The sequence below is a fragment of the Saccopteryx bilineata genome, chromosome 7 (assembly GCF_036850765.1).
Source record: "Saccopteryx bilineata isolate mSacBil1 chromosome 7, mSacBil1_pri_phased_curated, whole genome shotgun sequence".
NCBI classification, from domain to species: domain Eukaryota; kingdom Metazoa; phylum Chordata; class Mammalia; order Chiroptera; family Emballonuridae; genus Saccopteryx; species Saccopteryx bilineata.
The window spans coordinates 513,824-534,660 of record NC_089496.1 but is presented as its reverse complement, the minus strand read 5'-3'; the positions used below and the strand labels follow the sequence as shown (position 1 = coordinate 534,660).

At 37.2% G+C, this 20,837-nt stretch overlaps 1 protein-coding gene across 8 annotated transcripts in view; it reads right to left on the bottom strand.

Annotated features, from left to right (window-relative positions):
• ABCB4 (ATP binding cassette subfamily B member 4) overlaps positions 1 to 20,837 on the bottom strand; it is a 237,629-nt gene that overhangs the window by 52,030 nt on the left and 164,762 nt on the right. For 6 of the 8 annotated variants that reach the window (XM_066240430.1, XM_066240434.1, XM_066240433.1 and 3 more), the window contains 7 exons: positions 12,524 to 12,581; positions 10,912 to 11,103; positions 9,384 to 9,555; positions 7,837 to 7,961; positions 5,173 to 5,344; positions 2,824 to 2,937; positions 1,615 to 1,725 (listed from right to left, as the gene is read on the bottom strand). The exons of 1 other annotated variant lie outside the window; for it this stretch is intronic. In XM_066240430.1, the coding sequence (XP_066096527.1) occupies positions 1,615 to 1,725; positions 2,824 to 2,937; positions 5,173 to 5,344; positions 7,837 to 7,961; positions 9,384 to 9,555; positions 10,912 to 11,103; positions 12,524 to 12,581 (944 nt within the window). The remainder of the gene's footprint in view (positions 1 to 1,614; positions 1,726 to 2,823; positions 2,938 to 5,172; positions 5,345 to 7,836; positions 7,962 to 9,383; positions 9,556 to 10,911; positions 11,104 to 12,523; positions 12,582 to 20,837) is intronic. One more of the 8 variants, XM_066240436.1, reaches the window with a different exon arrangement.

The window sequence follows — 20,837 nt, the reverse complement described above, 5'->3', positions numbered from 1 at the left end:
CATCCCAGTCCGACGCTCTATCCACTGCGCCACTGCCTAGTCAGGCATCATTTGATTTCAAATAGACCCTGCTCCCATGGGTCCAGTGAGGCTGAGGAGCTGGGCTGCTACCACCCAGGACCCCATACTCCCTAGGTGGCTCAGAGAGCCTGGGGCCTGGACCCTGGGGTCTGAGGGCGGGTACTGTCCAGTGGCACACCACCCCAGTTTGCTCCTGGGCAACACGAATGGATAACAACAGCAAATGCTATTCAACAGTGGAATCAGCATTTTTGCACAGGAAGCTTCAGAAGACATGTTTACAGTAGTCTTCCTGAAGGTGGGACAAAAATGAACAAACAAGGTGAGTTTGGTTCTCTAAGAAGTGTGAAAGCTGGTGAACTCTGTTCTCCTCTATCAGGAGACATAACTGAAATTAATGAAGCTCTTGAAGAAAACCCAGGACTTGTCGGCAAATCTTGCTACGAAAATGGTTAGCTGATCAAGATGACACTAGTGACCCTTCAGAACTAGAGAACTAATGAGGGAAAAGCATATGAGTAATACATGAAATCTACTAAGGAGTGAAAATGGAATCCCCCTACATAAAGTAGTATGAAACACCAATCTATCATAGTTGTGGATAGAAGATTTAAAATAATAACTTTTAGTAATACCAATGGGGGAAAAACACTACTTACAATAATGCTACTGGAAGAAAATACCCCTTAACTTTCTTTTTTTTAAATCTTTTTTTAAATATATTTTTTAAAGATTTATTTCTTTTTTTTTTAAGATTTTATTTATTCATTTCAGAGAGGAGAGAGAGAGAGAGAAAAAAAAAGGGGGGAGGAGCAGGAAGCATCTACTCCCATATGTGCCTTGACCAGGCAAACCCAGGGCTTTGAACCAGCTTCCTCAGCACTCCAAGTCGAAGCCCCACCCACTGTACCACTGCAGGTCAGGCAACTTTCTGACAATTGCAGATAAACACAATATGCAACTTTTTCCAACATCTTATAATTTTTAGGCCAGGCTACAGTTACAATATTCAGAATTCCTAAAATTATCTGTATATAATCTATTTATAAAAAGTATATAATTCAAGGATATCATTATCTTAAGACTTATATAATACAGGATGGGACAAAAGTAGATTTACAGTTGCTCATATGGAAAATAATACAATAATTAATAAGTAATAATACAAGAATGAACTCTGTTTTATGTACACAACTATAAACATACTTTTGCCTCACCCTGTACTGTAATTTGCTTACATCTGTCTCTGGATTTGGGTCAAAATACTTAATGGTGTTTCCATTGGAAATAACTAGCAGTGGAGGAAAGTTTTTGTTAGTTGTTACAATGTCAGATGATGAACAATGCTATCTTAATTTTGCAATATACCATTAAGCTGGTGCTATTTTTACACAGTGGAGCAACAGCCTTGCAGTAAAACAAGAAACAGTTTAATAAAAAAAACTTTCAACTTCTTCCTTTAAAAAAGCTATCAAATAAAGGAATATAACCCAAAAGGAAAGAAGCTCATAACATCAATAATAGAGGGCTCAGAGTCTTTAAGATGACTTAACAACCTCTGTTAGGAATGCCTATAAATAGTATTTATAGTACCTTGACATTAGCTCGAGCTGGATAAGAAAAATGAACATCATTGAACTCCAAATTCCCTTTGATGTTGTCTGGTTTGTGTCCGCTCTCTGAGAAACTGTCAATTTTAGGGTTCTAAATAAAACAAAATTCAATGACTATTCCATCATAGAATAAATAATTGTATTTTTTTAAGGAATATGATTCAGCAAATTCCAAAAATAAGACCTAGAATGGCACAATCTCCCTCATATATATGAAATAGAACCAAAGGTAAAGATTGTGTTTGTATGTGTTTAAGGAAATATTCATTCTCAGAAAACAGGCATATCCTTAAAAGGACATAAGGGATATACTCATTTTATTTCATACAATATTTCACTTTGAAATTTTAGCATATCTGTATAGAATATATGTCCTAAATTTATATATAAATGTCCTAAATGGTTAGCTATGCATGTTTATACAACCACACTAACACAAACATACTATAATTGATATAGCCAGGTATTTCATCATTTGGTGAAAATTAGCTTATTCCTAAACAATAAATGTAACGATTGGGTTGAGAAGACTGACTATACAATTGGTTAGAGTCAAGTTATTTAGGAACAATGTAAACTTTCAATGAATTTGGAAGCTGAGCAATTGTCTCATAAATCAGATCAATGAAACAGGAGGAAGCGCTTGGGTTAAATTATCAAATTTCAGTGATCTTTTTTGCATTTTATCTGTGTATAAGCAGTAACGTATTTTAATATGTCAAAACTATTTTTTTTATTCCACTATAGTCAGTACAACTTATTCAACATAGCTGATTTAAAAATATATTAAACATGCAGTGATTATTTTTTTAAGGGGGCAACCCAGCAAAACAAAATACTGTACCCATTTTCGTCCCACCCACTGATCCTGTATAGAAATCACAATATTTCTCAGTCTGGCTACAAAATGAAAGAGAAAAATAAAAAAACTAAAAAGAAAACATCTTTGCTCGGAACTCTAATAATAACACTAGTGCAGATGTACCTATCCAAAATGAGATTAGGGCTATTACGTTATTTAAAAGATAAACTTTCAGAAATATTACTAAGAGGCATTTTGTTTCCTTCATTATTTAGAAAAGGTTGTTAATTTCATATAATTAATTTTCCCATGCTATTTCACCTAAAGCGAGATTTAATTATTTGAGTCTCAGGAAATTTTTCAGCATTAAAATAATAAATGACTCACATTGTCTATAATATCAAAGATCACATAAGCTGCTCCTCTTGCATTGGCAAAAGCATCAATACACGGAGCAGCCTGTCCAACGCTGAAAGCTCCGATCAGAATTGAAAAAAAAACCTGAACAAGAGAACATGAGGAATGTTACAAGCCCTGTTCTGGGGTCCACTATCTCACATAGGATTTGTTTGGAACACACTGTAGTAAGGGTTGAGTTTAGCTTTATTCTTTTAAATTTTATTAGCCAAAAAGCAACATTTACAAGGTTATTAAAGCATTTATTTCATTGCACCAATGGGTTTCTTCAACCTCAAAAATATTTGTCTGGCTTGCCTAACTAGCTATTGCTCTGCCTCTGAACTTTATTCAGAGTCAGAAAGATTTTTCAAATCTACTTCCTTGACTCTGAAGCATTTTCTATCGGTATAATATTTTGACTTTCTCTAACTATATATAGAATATATAGAATGTCAAGATGAAACATGGTAGATTCTTACCCATGGAATTCTACTTAAAAATGACCATTTTACATAAATATCCTAATAATATTTTTAATGTAAGAAGCAGTTTACATATTATAAAACCTAAATCATACCTGTGTGCTTTGATTAGTAAATCCTTTACACAATTATACCACACAAAACTTTACACATTTTCTTTTACATATTTTTACTAGGAAAATGAATCGATATAGAAAAGCTATGAATAGAGCTTCAGGAATCCAGATTATTAGAATAATTCAACTGGGGAAAACATAAATAAAGAGAAATGACTCCTTTCTCTTTGGGTATAGTGAAACTTCTACACATAGTTTGACTTTTCTCAGAGGACAGTAAAAATAACATTTCATATAACCAGAAATAAAATATTCCTCACTATCTCTCTACTGTCTACAATACAGAAAAGGATCAGTAAGAAAGCAAAAAAATCTCTACCAAAATAGATGCTATAAAGTTAATGCACCAGAACCCTTTATACAGAGGGTGTTTCTGGGCTCCCTGCACCATGGGTAGATTCCATTTCTAGCCCTACCAAGGAGCTGTCACTGTCCACATACTACAAATAAGGAGACAAGGTCAGAGAGGACACATTCATCACAAAAGGTAAAGAGCAAAGTTAGAACTCAGTCTCCCTTCTTTACAAAACTTAGCAAGCATGGAACTGAAGAAAGGTGGAGAGCTTGCTTCTAAGCCAACAAAGAGACCAAAATGATAAAAATTAAATGGCACAGCAATTACAAAAACTCAACCAAACAGCCCTCAACACTTCAATGGAGTCTGGAGATACCATTCTAGAAAACATTTTGAAGTGATTAATTTAATTTTCATAATGGCCATTAAGTCACCAGCAAAGGGCCACATTGTGTTCAGTATCTTCTGTTGCAAAAGATAGAAAAGTTCAGGTTTTAAAAGAGTGCTATGTGAATGGTTATGTGCTGTCCTGATTGTTACTGACATGGAAAGAGGGTCACAAATGATATCCATAATGTAATCCTAGTTTTGAAAGAAAAATATATATGTCTAAATAGAAAATGATCTGGAAAATACTATATATATCAAAAATTATCATTAAAAGTAATTCTAAAAAATTTCTAATTTTTAAAACTCTGTATTCTAATTCTTTTAATAATGAGTATCTATTATTTTCATAATCCTAAACTAAACCTATTTTCATTTTGAGAAAAAAAAGAAATTAAGTAATTTTTCACATTTCAGATAGCTGATATTTTTTATATTATGTGTATTTAACATTCTATCACTATATGACCTATCCATAATAATGTTTACTTTCTTATATAATCAAAATCAAGGGCAGAATGAAGATGGATCTAATTCATATTTGTTCATTCATAAATGTATTTAATTTTTTAAAAATGTGTTTGATAACAACAACATCTCACAAACTAGTAGTGGAAAGGAACTTTATTTAAAAAAAATTTATTTACTGATTTTAGAGAGAGGTGAGAGAGAGAAAAAAGGGGGAAGGAGAGGAAAGGATCGACTCGTAGTTGCTTCTATTATGTGCCTTGACCAGGCAAGCCCGGGGTTTTAAACCAGTGACCTCAGCATTCCAGGTTGATGCTTTATCCACTGTGCCACCACAGGTCAGGCTGTATTCTCACTTAGTCTTACTACATGCTGTTTTCCTGCCGCCACTCATAATTACACCTTATGTATTCTAGAAGGCCAACTCTTCCTGCAGGACAGAGCCAAACCAAGATTCACCAGAAGAAACAAGTTTATAATCACAGCTCATCCTTCAAAAAGGAGAAACATGAAAATAAAGAAAAGGTCGATGGATAAACAATATTTTTAGATTCTTCATAAATATTTTTAAATTCCTCATAAAACTTACTGTCATTGCGTTTCCAAGAGTATATTCTTTTGCTATGACGAGAGTGGATCCATACCAAAAGGCCAGTGCGTATGATGCATATATTAACAGGAAGGCAATGCCCATGGAAATGTTTGCTGAAATAGCCTTTTTAATTCCAATCTTTTTGGCATTTTCTAGATGTTTCTGATACCTACCAGAAAATGAGGGAGAAAATGTTATATTAAGTAAACAATCCATAGTCTGAGCCATATTCACCTCCTAGTTGGAGGTTTAAGAAACAAAGTCATCAGAGTAAGAAATCCCGGGGGAAGATCCAGCTTCCTGGAAACTGAACCAACTCAGAATCAGCCAGATAGGGCTACATAGGGATAGAAGCGATCTGAGCTTCTCTTTACTGGCCTGGACCCATCTCCCTTGGTCCTCATCAGTCCAACCAATGTTCCTGCAGCTGATTCAGAATTGAACTCTCACCTCGGGGGTATGAAAGAGCCTTATCATCACCTTCATGGCCAGCATCACAAGTCAAGGTTAAGGTGAAAAGAGAGAAACCAAGCCAACCAAGAATGACACCAAAACGTAAATACTATTCAGGACTCTTAAAATAGGTAGATTCTTAACACAGCTTAATTTCTCTTCTTCAGAGAAAAGAAAATCTTTCCTCTATCTAGTGCCTCTTTGGGTGAGGGACAGGAATTTCACATGTTCTTATACTTAAACATAAGCTTTTGTTTTTGTTATTATTTTTTTGATCAACTGATCTTCAACTGTCAAGCCAAGGTTATATAACACGGTTATAAAGTGGTCACAATTTGTGGAATTTGGGTCTTACTCAGTTTTTCTAGATTTTAGTTTTATCATCTGTAAAATGAAGTTAGTGCTGACCTTGTAAGATCATTGTGAGGCAGACACGTTTAGAAAGTAGTTAGTACAGTGCTGGCACCTGATTGGCCAAACCTGACTATCATTACTGCTACTGTCCTCAGATTTCATTTCTTTCTCAATATTGTTCATTCTACTATCATATTTTTGAATAGTAATTGAAATTCATATTACTGGCTTCTTTGATACAAAGGTACAAATGTCTAGAATGATTTTATTGAATTACAATGTTATTTTTTTACATCAATTTAAATTAAATCTACCTTTCTACGCTAGACACAGAGAGTATGTAAAATTTAATTTTGGTTTCTTAAATTCAGAAAAACGTCCAATGGATACACAAGGAGACATTGAGGACACTATTATATAAAATAGAGTGTTTCTGTTTCTAACAGAAAAACTAACATCATATTTTTGTTGTTGTTGAACCAAATGAGATGTTGAGAATGTTTTTAAAGAATGTATGCTGCCACTAAAAAGTGTTTGTCTTTTTTAATTCAAGCACCCAACTCTTCAGTGTACGTTCCTCAGCGTTGGGCACTGCACTCACTTAGCAGAGCCACGTCCCTGGAGAGGCTGCCTCTAGCCAGGTCCAGCTCTGGGATTGGTCCTAGGCTGGGTCTAGGGCATGTGTGGGGAGATTTACATTGGCCCCGATGTGACGCAAAGCTCTGGTGACAGTGGTGGACACGCTGTAATTACCTTCGCTTAGGCGGCTTGCTTACTGCAGCTAATGGAGCAGCACTGATTACACTCACATCCTGAGGTCCACCTGAGGGTTAGTGTGGTCTGTGTGGGCTATTGTGTACAGGAAGCAGCAGTAAGAAAGAAAAAGGGAGAGGTTAGAGAACCAGGAACATGGTGGTTTTGAAGAGGGCTTAAAGAATAGAATAATAGAAAACAAAATGGAAGAAACTAGGGAAATTTGACTTTTAAAGCTGGAGAATGTCCAAGATTTTCTAGTCAGAGCTTGTGGGTATCAGGAGTCCCACAGAATGGCAAAAAGAAATATGCAGAATTATACTTGGGCTATATTAGGGGTTGCTGTTATTTAGAGAAACCTGGTTGGGGACATTTAAGTAAAGTAGAGTAGTTTATTTATTAGCGGGCTTTGTTCTAACATTTATACTTTTTTAATCTATCAAGTTCCTTTAGAGCTGGGGTACTTGACCTGGGATCCAAGGTCAAGGAACTTGAAGGGGGGGGGGTTACATATTTATTTTCATTAACCTCTAACTGAAATTTAGCATTTCCTTTCATTTTCAATGCAGGCAACAAAGCACTGTAGTACTAGCAGTAACTGCATTTGTTGCCAATAGAAATCTCAGATCGTTTTCATATCATGTTACAATTGCTACAGATATCTTAAAGTATCTTTTACCCACATCCTTACTTTAGCAGTAGAGCAGCTATGAGACCCATAGTTACTCTTAGTATTTAATATGTTAACAAGAGACATATATTTGCTTATATTACAATTTTAAAATACTTTGGTAACTGGACTTCAATATAATTGGTTTCTTTTGTAATCCTATGTATTTTGTTTTATGTATTTGAAATCGTTATTCTAAGGTGGAAGTCTATAGGCTCATCAGACTTCCAGAGATGGTCATGGGACATAAAAGGGAAAGAACTCTGTTATAGAGCCTGACATTCAACTCCAGGCATCAGTGAGGGGTACCTATATTTGTGAGGGAGTTATAATATTAAGAAAAGGAAAGTAGTGAACATATAGCACAAAAGAATGAGCAACAAAATGTAAAAGTGAGTTCTTCGAACCAGTGGACAAAGAACTTTCCTGACCTTTCCAGCTCTTTGTTCTGGCCCCCAAAAGCTATCACGGTCCGGATGGCGCCCAGGGCCTCCTCTGCCACAGAGCCTGCTTTTGCATAGGCAGCTAGTTCTTTGTCACTAAATGCCGAGAGTATCTGGACAGAAGAGAAACATTCATGATTTTTGAATGGGGAGGAAAGTTAAAAGGCAATCTGGCCAGCCCTGAAAGTTACTTTTCACCCCCAACCCTATCCTTTAGTAAGCATTGACGTCATGAAACAAATGACATTCAGTGTATCAGCTCCAATGGCTTCTTCCACCGGAATACAGACTAGATCTGATCCACCCTCATGATATGCTCCCCAAGAATCGTCAGGAAAAGGAAATCCACATGTAATTCTCTAAGTAGTGTTTTTGGGAATAGTTCAAGTTCCATATTTACTACTTTTTTTTTCTCTCTGTTGATTGCAAAATAAATAAAAATAAAACCTTACTGCTTTGAAAGGATTGTCCATCCTTTCCTTCACTGTGTTGTGATTTTGAATTACTATGAAAGAATATTTCCAGATCTACTAATAGGCACTCTGCCAAATAATAATATGGCTTAACAAGATGTTGTGAGGGAGAGGTAAAGGAAGAATTAGAACAAAAGAGATACAAATGGTTTATTAACTAAATCATCAGTGAGTAGAAATTACTATTAAAAATTTTCAACTCTGCAGTATTGGTTGAAGCAGAACAGGTTATTTGTATTTGATTGTAAGGCAAAGTTGGCAGAATGCCACTTAACTGCCAAAGTAACAATTAAAAATAAATAGAATAAATCCAAATTTTATTTACATTTTTTTATATTCACACAATAGTTTTGGGGGAACATTATATTTTAAAATTGTGGCCCTGGCCGGTTGGCTCAGTGGTAGAGCGTCGGCCTGGCGTGCAGGAGTCCCAGGTTCGATTCCTGGCCAGGGCACACAGGAGAAGTGCCCATCTGCTTCTCCACCCCTCCCCCTCTCCCTCCTCTCTGTCTCTCTCTTCCCCTCCCGCAGCCAAGGCTCCACTGGAGCAAGTTTGCCCGGGCACTGAGGATGGCTCTGTGGCCTCTGCCTCAGGCGCTAGAATGGCTCTGATTGCGGCAGACCGATGCCCCAAGATGGGCAGAGCATCGCCCCCTGGTGGGCATGCCGGGTGGATCCCGGTCGGGCGCATGCGGGAGTCTAACTGCCTCCCCGTTTCCAGCTTTGGAAAAATAAATAAATAAAATAATAATAATAATAATAAAATTGTGTTTCCTTAAATAAGGACATAACCATAGGTTACTTAAACTACTATGCCAGAAGATTTACCCCCAAAATAATAGCAGTGTAAAAGATCATTAACTGAGGTAGTAACTATGATATTTTGAATCACATTTAAAATAAATTTTCTTATTAAAGCACCATATTAACAACATACTTCTAAATGTAGTTTTAACTGACACTTAACACTGATCTGTACAAATGCAAGTACCAGAATCCTGCATCTGAAAAATAACTCTGTATATGTAGGTTAACACACAAAAATTCCCAAGTTTCATATACCTTTGCCCAAACAGCTGCTGAGAGTCCCAGGATAGGACTGATGGCCATTATCACAAGGGTGAGCTTCCATCCTCTGATGAACCCCACTATAAATCCTGCAAAAAACGTGGCTACTGCTTGAAAGAACATTCCAACCTTGTCACCAATTCCTTCACTGATTTTGGAGATGTCACTAAAAAAGATCACACCTAGGTGGTTACAGGCAGGAGGTCTTTAGTTAGAAAGGTGAATCAGACATCTAACAAACACATAGACAGGTAAGATTTGTTCATACACTGCAAGTCTCTTTCAGAGTCTTAGCCTCTTGAATGATATTTGCCTCACCTAAATACTGTACAAAGGAAGAAATTCAGGATTAGTCCATGCGTCTAAGAAGTTAATACTATTAAATTCATTAATCCTATTAGAGAGGTGTTAACATGAGTCAATTTGTTTCAAAGCAGAGGCAGGAAGGGCGTTACAATGGTATTAGGGAAGTGCTCTTTGCATCTACCATTGGCCCTATTCTCACCCACTCTATTCATAGCCAGTGTGACGACCCTTTGAAAACAAAGTCTAAACAGGCTACTCATTAGATCAGTGGTCCCCAACCCGGGCCGAGGACCGGTACCGGTCCGTGGGCCATTTGATACCAGTCCTCAGACAGAGAATAAATAACTTACATTATTTCCATCTTATTTATATTTAAGTCTGAACGATGTTTTATTTTTTAAAAATGACCAGATTCCCTCTGTTACATCTGCCTAAGATGCACTCTTGATGCTTGTCTTGGTCACGTGATACATTAATCCGTCCCACCCTAAAGGCCTATCCGTGAAAATATTTTCTGACATTAAACCGGTCTGTGGCCCAAAAAAGGTTGGGGACCACTGCTCTATATCATAAAAATATGCAGTTGCTGCCCATTTCACTCAGAGTGAACACTGAAGTCCTTACTGAGGTCAACCAGGTCTTAAATGCCTTTATCTTCCCTCCTTTTTGACCTCATTTGCTCACTACACTCCTGCCAGGACCTCCAGTAAGAAGTTTGTCATCCCCCCCGCCACCCCCCCACCCCAGAACATAAGCGGCAGATGACAGAGATCTTTGTCTTGGTCACTGGTATATCATAAACATCTAGACCAGCACATACTAGGTCCTCAAATTGAAGAGTTATCAGTTACTAAAACAAGTCTCTTTGTGGATTCAATCAATCATGGAGTTATTCATCCGACCATCTTAACTGAGTATAAAACATCTATCAGGCCCTGTGGTAAGCTTCATGAGTGATAAACAAATATATAAAATGTGAGCTCAATTCTCAAATAAACCTACCATTGTATATAACTGAGGAAAACTAGCAGATAAGGAAAATACACTGTAGCATATGCTGTAGGTGCTAGAAACAGCTGTCAGATCATCCGTTTTCAATGCATATCAAATACTTAATCTAGTAATTTTTTCCATTCAAAAAATCTTCCCATGGCAAAATTTCACATTGTTAGTGGTTAATTTCTTTATGCAAATGTAACATTAACAATACACTTACTCTGTTAGTCGTGTACTGAGCTCAGTGGTGTCGTTGATGTCAAACCAGCCTATTTCTTGTCGGAGAATAGCATGAAAAAACTCTTTCCTAATTTTCCTAATCTGCCGGCCAGCTGCCAAAGTCCAAAATGAAACTTGAATATAGGCAGCAATGAGAACTCCAGCACCTAATCCTGAGTAATAATATGCATATCTGGAAGATAATTAGAAAGTTTATTTTAAAAACTGTCTTTTATTCATCTCTTTCAGGAGTAATCTTCACAACTGAAAATATATAAGTTTACCAAACTGATCACAAAGATTGCATAAGACATTATAACAAATAAACATTAAATTTTTTTTCTCTTTTTTTAAATTATAAGAAGATGATGGCAAATCGATTTACCTGAATTATCAGCCAAAGAAAACAGATACATTTGTAGCTAACTGCAAAAAATAGTGGTGTTAATGAATTATTTTATAACTGATATTGAGAAGTTGTAGACATAATTTGATTCTTCTTTCATAATATTTTAGCCTTATGTGTCTTGTACTGAAATAGTCTACTGCTATTCAATATATTGCAAATATAGAAATAAACAGATTGAGCATGTTAAATGTTTCTTAAGTTTTCTCATACACAAAGAACAAAACCAAAAACAAAAAACCCATCTTCTTATTTGGCAGAATTTGGAAAAAAAATATTAAATAGTATGGTAAAATTTCATAGATTCAAACTAATTTGGAGTGAGGGCTTAACTAAATTAGAGAAAAGGTAGTAACCTTTTTTTTTTTTTTTTTTTTTTTTTTTGTAGGTGAGAGGAGGGGAGAGAGTGAGGAGACTCTCACATGTGCCCTGACCAGAACCCACCCGGCAACTCCATCTGGGGTCAATTCTTGAGTACTGAGCTATTTTTAGAACCTGAGGCTAAAGCTCACAGACCAACTGAGCTATCCTTAGCACCTGGGGCCACGCTCAAAACAATTGAGCCACTGGCTGCAGGTGTGTAAGAGGGAGAGAAGGGAAAGTAAAAGAGGAGGGAGAAGCAGATGGTCACTTCTCCTGTGTGACCTGATTGGGAATCAAACCCAGAATGTCCATATGCCAGGCCAATGCTCTATCCACTGAGCCATCGGCCAGGATGGTAGTATCTTTAAAAATATTAAATTTAGTTTCAATACTTTCAAATATATTTTTTATATAATTTTACAAACTTCCATATAGAAGCCTTTCAAGCCTGTTAGAGCATACAGACAGTATTCATTTATATCAGCAACATTAATTAATATGCAAACATACAAACATTATATTATAGACTTTTGAGATTTCCATTAAGAAGGTTAAAGTGGGGTGGGGTGGCATAAATGACATTATTGGATCAGCTGACAATATTGGAATACAAATGCTAGAGTAGATCAAAGCTCTTATCAATATTAAGTTTACTGAAGTTGATAACTGTATTGTGGTTATGAAGAGAATATCATATGCTTAAGAACCACAGTGAAGTTTTAATTAGTAAAGGTCCATTATGTATGCAATTTACTTCAAATGGCGGGATTGGGGGTGGTATAAATGATAACAGTAGGTTAAAGAGTATAACAAAAGGTAAAGAGCATATATATTAGCCAATTACCTAGTCATTTCTTCTTCCAGAATTCTGCCTGGATTTAACATTGACAATGAAAAATTCACTAAATAAAAACAAAACAAAACAAAAATAAGAAACTTTTGAAAGGTTGAACTATTAATAGATATTGCTAGGTTTTAAAAATCTTTTCTCTTTTCTTTTCATTGTCAAGTGCACTCCTTTCACTTTACTCAAGTCAAGAGCCCAAGGGCTTAGGTGCAGGACATCTGGGGCCCAGATGGGGGAAGACAGGCCCTCCCAGGTTCCTCCTCCAGCCTTATCAGTCTCTCGGCCTTTGGCAAAGCAGGTTCCTAAGGCAGCAGAGTGGAGGAAAAAAGAAATGGTCCAAACAGAAAACAGGATTTCAGAGGTACTCTTTTTCTTAGTGGCTCAAAGCACTTGATAGAGACTTGCTTCTGTAAATTTTCATGTGTGTGTTGTTTTCCCTTACATGCTTCCTTATGGTCTAAGTAAAAGAAAGACCGACTTAGGTCCATAGTAAAGGAAAAAAATTAAACACAAGGAAGATAACACAGTTGTTCAGAGGCAAGTCAGTGGATTGCTGGCAATTACTCATCGTCCTGAATTCTATGTCTTGTTCACAAGCAAAACTCTATTGTGATATTTTTAAAGCAGCATCAGTTGGAAGGAATTAGATTATCTATTAATTGAGCTTATTTGATAAACATGGTTTTCATTATAGCTAGCATTTATTGAGTATTTTTATATACTAGGCTCTGTTCTGAACACTTAACAAGTATTGATTCATTTAACTTTCACACCAACCCTAGAGGTAGGATTGTTTTAGAAATCCCCATTTTACAGATGAGGAAATTGAGGTACAGAGAGGTAAAGTAACCTACCTGAAGTCACACAGCTAGCAAAAGACTGAGATAATACTGTACTAATAATACTGTACTATAAAGTTCCTAACACTATACTATATTGACTGATTCATGTGATAATCACTTACTTTCACTTTTTAAAAACCATAAAGTTGGTTGTAGAGGACATTTTATAAACTTGACCCCAAAGGCAAGGAAAGTAAAGAAAAAAATAGGTGAATAGGACTATATCAAACTAAAAAGCTTCTGAAAAGCAAAAGAAATTGCCAAGAAAACAAAAGGGCAATCAACCAAATGGTAGAGATATTTGCAAACAACAGCTCCAACAAGAAGTTAATATACAAAAAATACAAAGAACTCGTACAACTCAACACCAAACAAATAATCCAATTTAAAAAATGGGAGAGGACCTGAACAGACACCTTTCCCCAAAAAAACATACAAACAGCCAACAACTATGCTCAACTGTACTAGTTATTAGGGAAATGCAAATAAAAACTACAATGAGATACCACCTCACACCTATTGGAATGGCTATTATCAAAAGACAGGTAATAACAAGTGTTGGAGAGGCTGTGGAGAAAAAGGAACTTTCATTCACTGCTGGTAGGAATATAAACTGATACAGCCACCATGGAAAACAGTATAGCAGTTCCTCAAGAAATTAAGAATAGAGTTAGCATATGACTCAGCAACCCCTCTTTAGGGTATCTACCTGAAAATATTTATTTGCAAAGATATATTCATGGTGGCCAAGACATGGAGACAAACAAAGGGTCTTTCAATAGAGGATTGGATAAAGAAGATATGGAAAAAAAAAGATTTGGTACATAGACACAATGTATACTTAGCCATAAGAAAAGATGAAATACTGCCATTTGTGACATGTATGGACCTTGAGAATATTATGCTATATAATATTAAGCAAAATGCCAGAAAATGCTAAGAACCATAAGATCTCACTCATATGCGGGATGTAAAACTGTAATTCATAGAAACAGACAACAGTACGGTGGTTATTAATGGAAAGGAGGTGGAGAGTTAATAAAGGGTAAAGGAGGTCAAATATATGGTGATGAAAGATGGTTTGATTTTAAGTGGTGGGCACACAATGCAATATACAGATTGTGTATCACAGAAATGTATACAGTACTTGAAACCTATATGATCTTATTAACCAATGTCACTCTGATAAATTTAATAAAAAACACAAAAGTGAATATATAGAAAGGAAACGGCCCATATCTGATGCATTCACAAAATAATAGGATATTGTATATTGTATATTGTATATCTCAGTATTGGTGAGAAAACAAACCGGGGTATATATTTCCCATTCTCCATTATGCTAGGAGAGACACTAGTTTACCTTTGTTCCTTTATCATGTGTAAACAACCCAGAGGTCATGTTTTCTAGGTGCTGTGTATCCTCCTTATCTTCTTTCAAAGGCAGATAAGGTTGGCCTGACCTGTGGTGGCGCAGTGGATAAAGCATCAACCTGGAAATGCTGAAGTCACCGGTTCGAAACCCTGGGCTTGCCTGGTCAAGGCACATATGGGAGTTGATGCTTCCTGCTCCTCCCCCCTTCTCTCTCTGTCTCTCTCCTTTCTCTCTCCCTCTCTCTCTCCTTTCTAAAATGAATACATAAATAAATTAATTTTAAAAAAAGGCAGATAAGGTTGAGATTTATTTAAAACTTAAACTACTATATACCAATTACCAGGCATAATTTCCCCCTCAGGATTAGAATTTCTACTGATACAGTAAAGTAGTACATATTAAGTTAGCTCTTTACCAGCTATGATTCCCCGAGGAATCATACTCTATTTTACTTTTGTGTTTATCAGTTCAGTTCTGTGTGTTCATTTCCTTCCTGAGTTCTTAAACATGTACCCTTGATATGCCAAATTGGAACTGTGAAATTAGAGACAGACAAGCTATTCTAAAGCTGTGATATTTGTAGAAATCATTGTTCAAAATCTTAGGAGACCTTCAGATATGTGTGTGTACAGGAAGTGGTGGGATTCAAATAATTTAACAACTTGTTCTCTGTAATGACTGTTTTAAGTATAAAAAATGATATACCAAAAGGTAGTTTATTATTTCATGCCTTTAATACTTAAATAAATATTTAAATAAGAACAATAAAAGAGGTACACAAAACTAGATTATAAGAGTTTTAAAATCTTAATAAAAAAATATTAAATAATACTTGACCAAAAAAAAGATAAAAATGCTATTTAAGATATTTCCATATTGCTTCTTGAGTGGCGTCCTCACTTGCAATTTTTTTCACCTATGGACAAAATGAACATTACTACGGGCACTTAGAATACGCTGTTGAGCAGGTGATCGTTAAAAATGAGTAAGGGGCCCTGGCCGGTTGGCTCAGAGGTAGAGCGTCGGCCTGGCATGCAGGAGTCCCAGGTTCGTTTCCGGCCAGGACACACAGGAGAAGCGCCCATCTGCTTCTCCACCCCTCCCCATCTCCTTCCTCTCTGTCTCTCTCTTCCCCTCCCGCAGCCGAGGCTCCATTGGAGCAAAGATGGCCCGGGCGCTGGGGATGGCTCTGTGGCCTCTGCCTCAGGCGCTAGAATGGCTCTGGATGCAACAGAGTGACGCTCCAGAGGGGCAGAACATCGCCCCCTGGTGGGCATGCCGGGTGGATCCCGGTCGGGCGCATGCGGGAGTCTGTCTGACTGCCTCCCCGTTTCCAGCTTCGGAAAAATGAAAAAAAAAAAGAGTAAGGAATGTGAATTTGTAATTTCCACATTGGGCGGCTGCCCAGGTGCCCACCTTCGAGAGAACCCTGATTACAAGTGCCATTTTAACAACTGGTTTGCCAAACACAACAAAAAATTAGGCATCGGTTCTGCCAAACCAGTGTGAACTGGCTGAATCCCACAACTGGTACAGGGCTAGTTATTTTCTTTGAACTTAGAAATCAGGTAAAATCTTAAATGACTTTACTCTCCTCCAATACCTTTCTTAAACTTTTAAATTCTCTCAGTGAGGATATCCCATTATAATGCAGATAGATCCTCCCTCCTAGGAAATAAAAATTTATGGGCATTCCAAATATGACCTACTTCTTTCTTAGAGTTCCAGGCCAAAAATGGCAATCTAAGTCTGGGCTAGTAACCGTAGGAGCACCAGAAAACCCCAGAACCAAGAGTTTCTGCTGCCTGGAGACAAAGGTGACACTGTGTGTTGCTGTTTCTAGAAGAGTCATGTGACTCTAGAACTGGAATTCTTGAAATAAGGGGTTCTAAATTTGGCATTCTAGATCTAGAAATCTCATAAGATTCTAGATATGATGTTCTAGATCTAGGAATCTCATGGGATTCTAGATCTGGCATTCTAGAAATGGAAATATCATGGGGTTCTTGACCTGAAAAGGGTATAGAACTGGTTTCCTCAGATGTTAATTATTCTCCACTCTCAGAAATAAACAAACTCCAAATAGTTATCTGGTCTGTGGGTTCTTATTGCTATCTGCTGGTTAGAATCACATGAAGAACTTGAAAAAATACAGATTCCCAGTCTTCACTCAACACCATAAATCAGAACCTTTGACTGAATCTAGACATCACATTTCTAAAAATACTCTTGCTTGATTCTAATGTGCCAATATGAAAAACTCTCATTCTCATCTGCCTGAATGCCTCCCATAATGAGAGAATGGGGAATTCTAGAAACTGCCTATTTATTTTAGAGAGTTACTAGAGAAGTCATTCATTTTATAGAGGAATAAACAGAATTTTAGAGTAGTTGTTTCATTTCCAAGTTCTCACAGCTAGTGTCCTCTGATATTTACTGATCACTTACTACTGCATATTCCAGACACGTTGCGTGTATCATCTCACTTGACACTTTACATTAAACATCTCATTGAATTCTACCAGTAAATCTATGGGTATCTTTTTTTTTTTTTAACTTAAAAAAAAATTTTTTTAACTCATTTTTAGAGAGGAGAGAGAGAGAGGGAGAGAGAGAGACAGAGGAGAGAGAAGGGGGTTGGAGCTGGAAGCATCAACCCCCATATGTGCCTTAACCAGGGTTTCGAACCGGTGACCTCAGCATTTCCAGATCAACACTTTATCCACTGCGCCACCACAGGTCAGGCCTCTGGTTATCTTTCGAAGATGAGAACAGTAAGAACTATAGAGCTTAATTAACTTTCCCAAGATCATTCAGCTGATGAGTGAAGGGCTGATGAGTTAAATAAAGTAACAAGAGGCTCAAAAATGCCTCTCCTCTCAATCCCAAGGCCATGCCAGGGCATGCAGACTTCATCGATTTCCCCACAGAACAGCCTAGGTTATCAGTCACATAGACTTGGCATATTAAGTCCCTGATACTCTGAAGAAAAACTGCTTCTTATGACTCTGTCCTTAGGTTTTGTGCTTTTTTTTTTTTAAGACTTTTATTTATTTATTTATTCATTTTAGAGAGGAGAGAAGGAGGAGAGAGAGAGAGAGAGAGAGAGAGAGAGAGAGAGAGAGAGAGAAGGGGGAGGAGCAGGAAGCATCAACTCCCATATGTGCCTTGACCAGGTAATCCAGGGTTTTGAACCGGGGACCTCAGCATTCCAGGTCGACGCTTTATCTACTATGCCACCACAGGTCAGGCTGTCCTTAGCTTTTGGATGCAGAATGTTTTATGCATAGTTTCTGCACAACTGAGTCATTGTAAGGGGATGACCTTGTCATGGAGTGGCTTTACTCTGTTAACAAGGATGGATTCTGTTCACAATAAATCATTGTCAGACCCTCTTGTAATTTAAACCATTTTTTCTTCTAACATGCTCTTCTCAGTTAGCTGTCCAAGAATCCAACAATTCTAAAGAACGGACTCTAAATGAACATGATCGCTGTGAGTTGGGCTAGGGAGCTCAGCTTAGTACAGCTGAGTGCTCTTGACTTCCCTGTTTGCTGCTGACCTCTACCACTCTAAACATACCAATGATCTCTCTGTATTTAGAGTGTGTATCAATTTAAATTTTTACTTTTCTCCAAAAAGGCATGAGAATATTACTTTTATAAACTACAGAAGAATTGATATTGGACAGTAATAACAAATCTCCCAAGAAAGCCTAATGACAATAGGCCAACAGGCATAATGACAAATGTTGCTATAGAAGACCAGGGACCTTATCATTTGGAGGCTACTGAGAATAAACTGGAACTCTGGTGAGTATACCACTCCAGCAATCACAAGGCTAGAAGTGACTTGCTTGTGACATTCCCCAGAGAGACCTTGAATTTGTTCCTGGACACAGCACATGGCCCCTGTCTGCCATGTCTAGCTTCAAAGCAATTCAGTTGCATAATTAGAAAAAAAGCCAACTGCTCCAAATAAGAAAGTTGCACTCTGACCAGGTGGTGATGCAATGGATAGAGTGTCGGACTGGGATGCAGAGGACTGTTATTTATTCTTTCTCTGTGGACCAGTACCAAATGGCCCACGGACCGGTAAGGTTTGAGACCCCGAGGTTGTCCACTTGAGCATCATCAGCCTGAGCTGGCAATGGATAGAGTGTCGGACTGGGATGCAGAGGAAGTTATTTATTCTTTCTCTGTGGACCAGTACCAAATGGCCCACGGACCGGTAAGGTTTGAGACCCCAAGGTTGTCCACTTGAGCATCATCAGCCTGAGCTGGCTTGAGTGTGAGATCATAGACATGACCCCATGGTCACTGGTTTAAAGCCCAAGGTCACTGGCTTGAGCAAGGGGTCACTCGATCTGTTGAAATCCCCCCCCCCACAAGGAACATATGAGAAAGCAAACAATGAACAACTAAGAAGCCACAATGAAGAATTGATGCTTCTCATCTCTCTCCTTTCCTGTCTGTCTGTCCCTATCTGTCCCTCTCTTGGTCTCTATAACAAAAAAAAAAAGAAAGAAGGTTGCAGAATTATTCTAGTTTTCTAAAAAGAAGATGAATAAAATTGGTACAAATGCTAACTTATCTATGATACATGTGATGCATTGTATTATTCTGATTTTTAAAAAGTTTATGATAGCCTGACCAGGCGGTGGCGCAGTGGATAGAGCGTCGGACTGGGATGCGGAAGTACCCAGGTTCGAGACCCCAGAGGTTGCGTGCGGGCTCATCTGGCTTGAGCAAAGAGCTCGCCAGCTTGGACCCAAGGTCGCTGGCTCCAGCAGGGGGTTACTCGGTCTGCTGAAGGCCCGCGGTCAAGGCACGTGTGAGAAAGCAATCAATGAACAACTAAGAAGTCGCAACGCGCAACGAGAAACTGATGATTGATGCTTCTCATCTCTCTCTGTTCCTGTCTGTCTGTCCCTGTCTATCTCTGCCTCTGTAAAAAAAAAAAAAAAAAAAAAAAAAAAGTTTATGATAAAATATATACATAATATAAAATTTGCCATCTTAACTATCTTTAAGTGAACAGTTCAGAAACGTTAATATTCTATATTATTATCTGTAATATTATTGTACAACTAATCTCCAGAACTTTTTCATGTTCTCAAACTAAAACTCTATACGCTAAACAATTTCCCAAATAATTCCCCATTTCCTCCTCCCACCAGTGCATGGTAACCACTATTCTACCTTCTGTTTCTATGAATTTGACAACTGCATACCTCATATCCATAAAACCATATGGTATTTGCCTTTCCATTACTGGCTTTTTCACTTAGCATAAGGTCCTCAAGGTTCATTCATGTTGTAGCATGTGTCGGGATTTCCTTCCTTTTTAAGCCTGAATATTATTCTAGTGTATGTTACAACATATTTTGTTTATCCATTCTTCTGTTAATCAGGTTTTTTTAAACCTTAAATTGAAACCAATTTTTGATTGATGTGTCTAAACATAGGCATCATTCTGCTTTATAAATATATATAACCAATGCCTAATAGATCTATAGAGTTTCTTAAGAGTTAAAAGAAAATAGAAAACTCCTACCCCTCAGTTCCTTCAAGACTTTGTAAATTATCCTATATTATTCCTCCAATTTTACCTTTATGGTATTTATGTTAAAATTTTGGTCACTGATTAAACATAACTAATCCATTTACCTTTCCCAAACACATTCTTTTTAAAAGAGAATGCAAGATTATTTACCTTGGCAGTATAACGTATTTACATGGTCATGAGCATGATTTGGATGGCAGAAAGACTTGGGCTTGAATTCTGCCCTAGTGCTGAGCAGCTATGTAACTTTGGACAAGTTATTTATCCTCACCAAGCCTCAGTTTCCTCATCTGTTATAGAGCAGAACATTACCTACTGTGTAGGATTGTTCCTGTGAGGGTTAAGTGACATAGAACCTAGCAGATAAAAAATACAATAAAAGGTTGCTGTTATTGTTGTTCTTTTTATTATAAAGAGGTTCTTCTCAGAGACAATAGTACTTGAGAATAATTACATAAACTGGTTTTGAAGGAGCTTTATTTTTAAAAGAACGCTTTTATTTTCTAAAAGGTACTAATGTTTATCAATA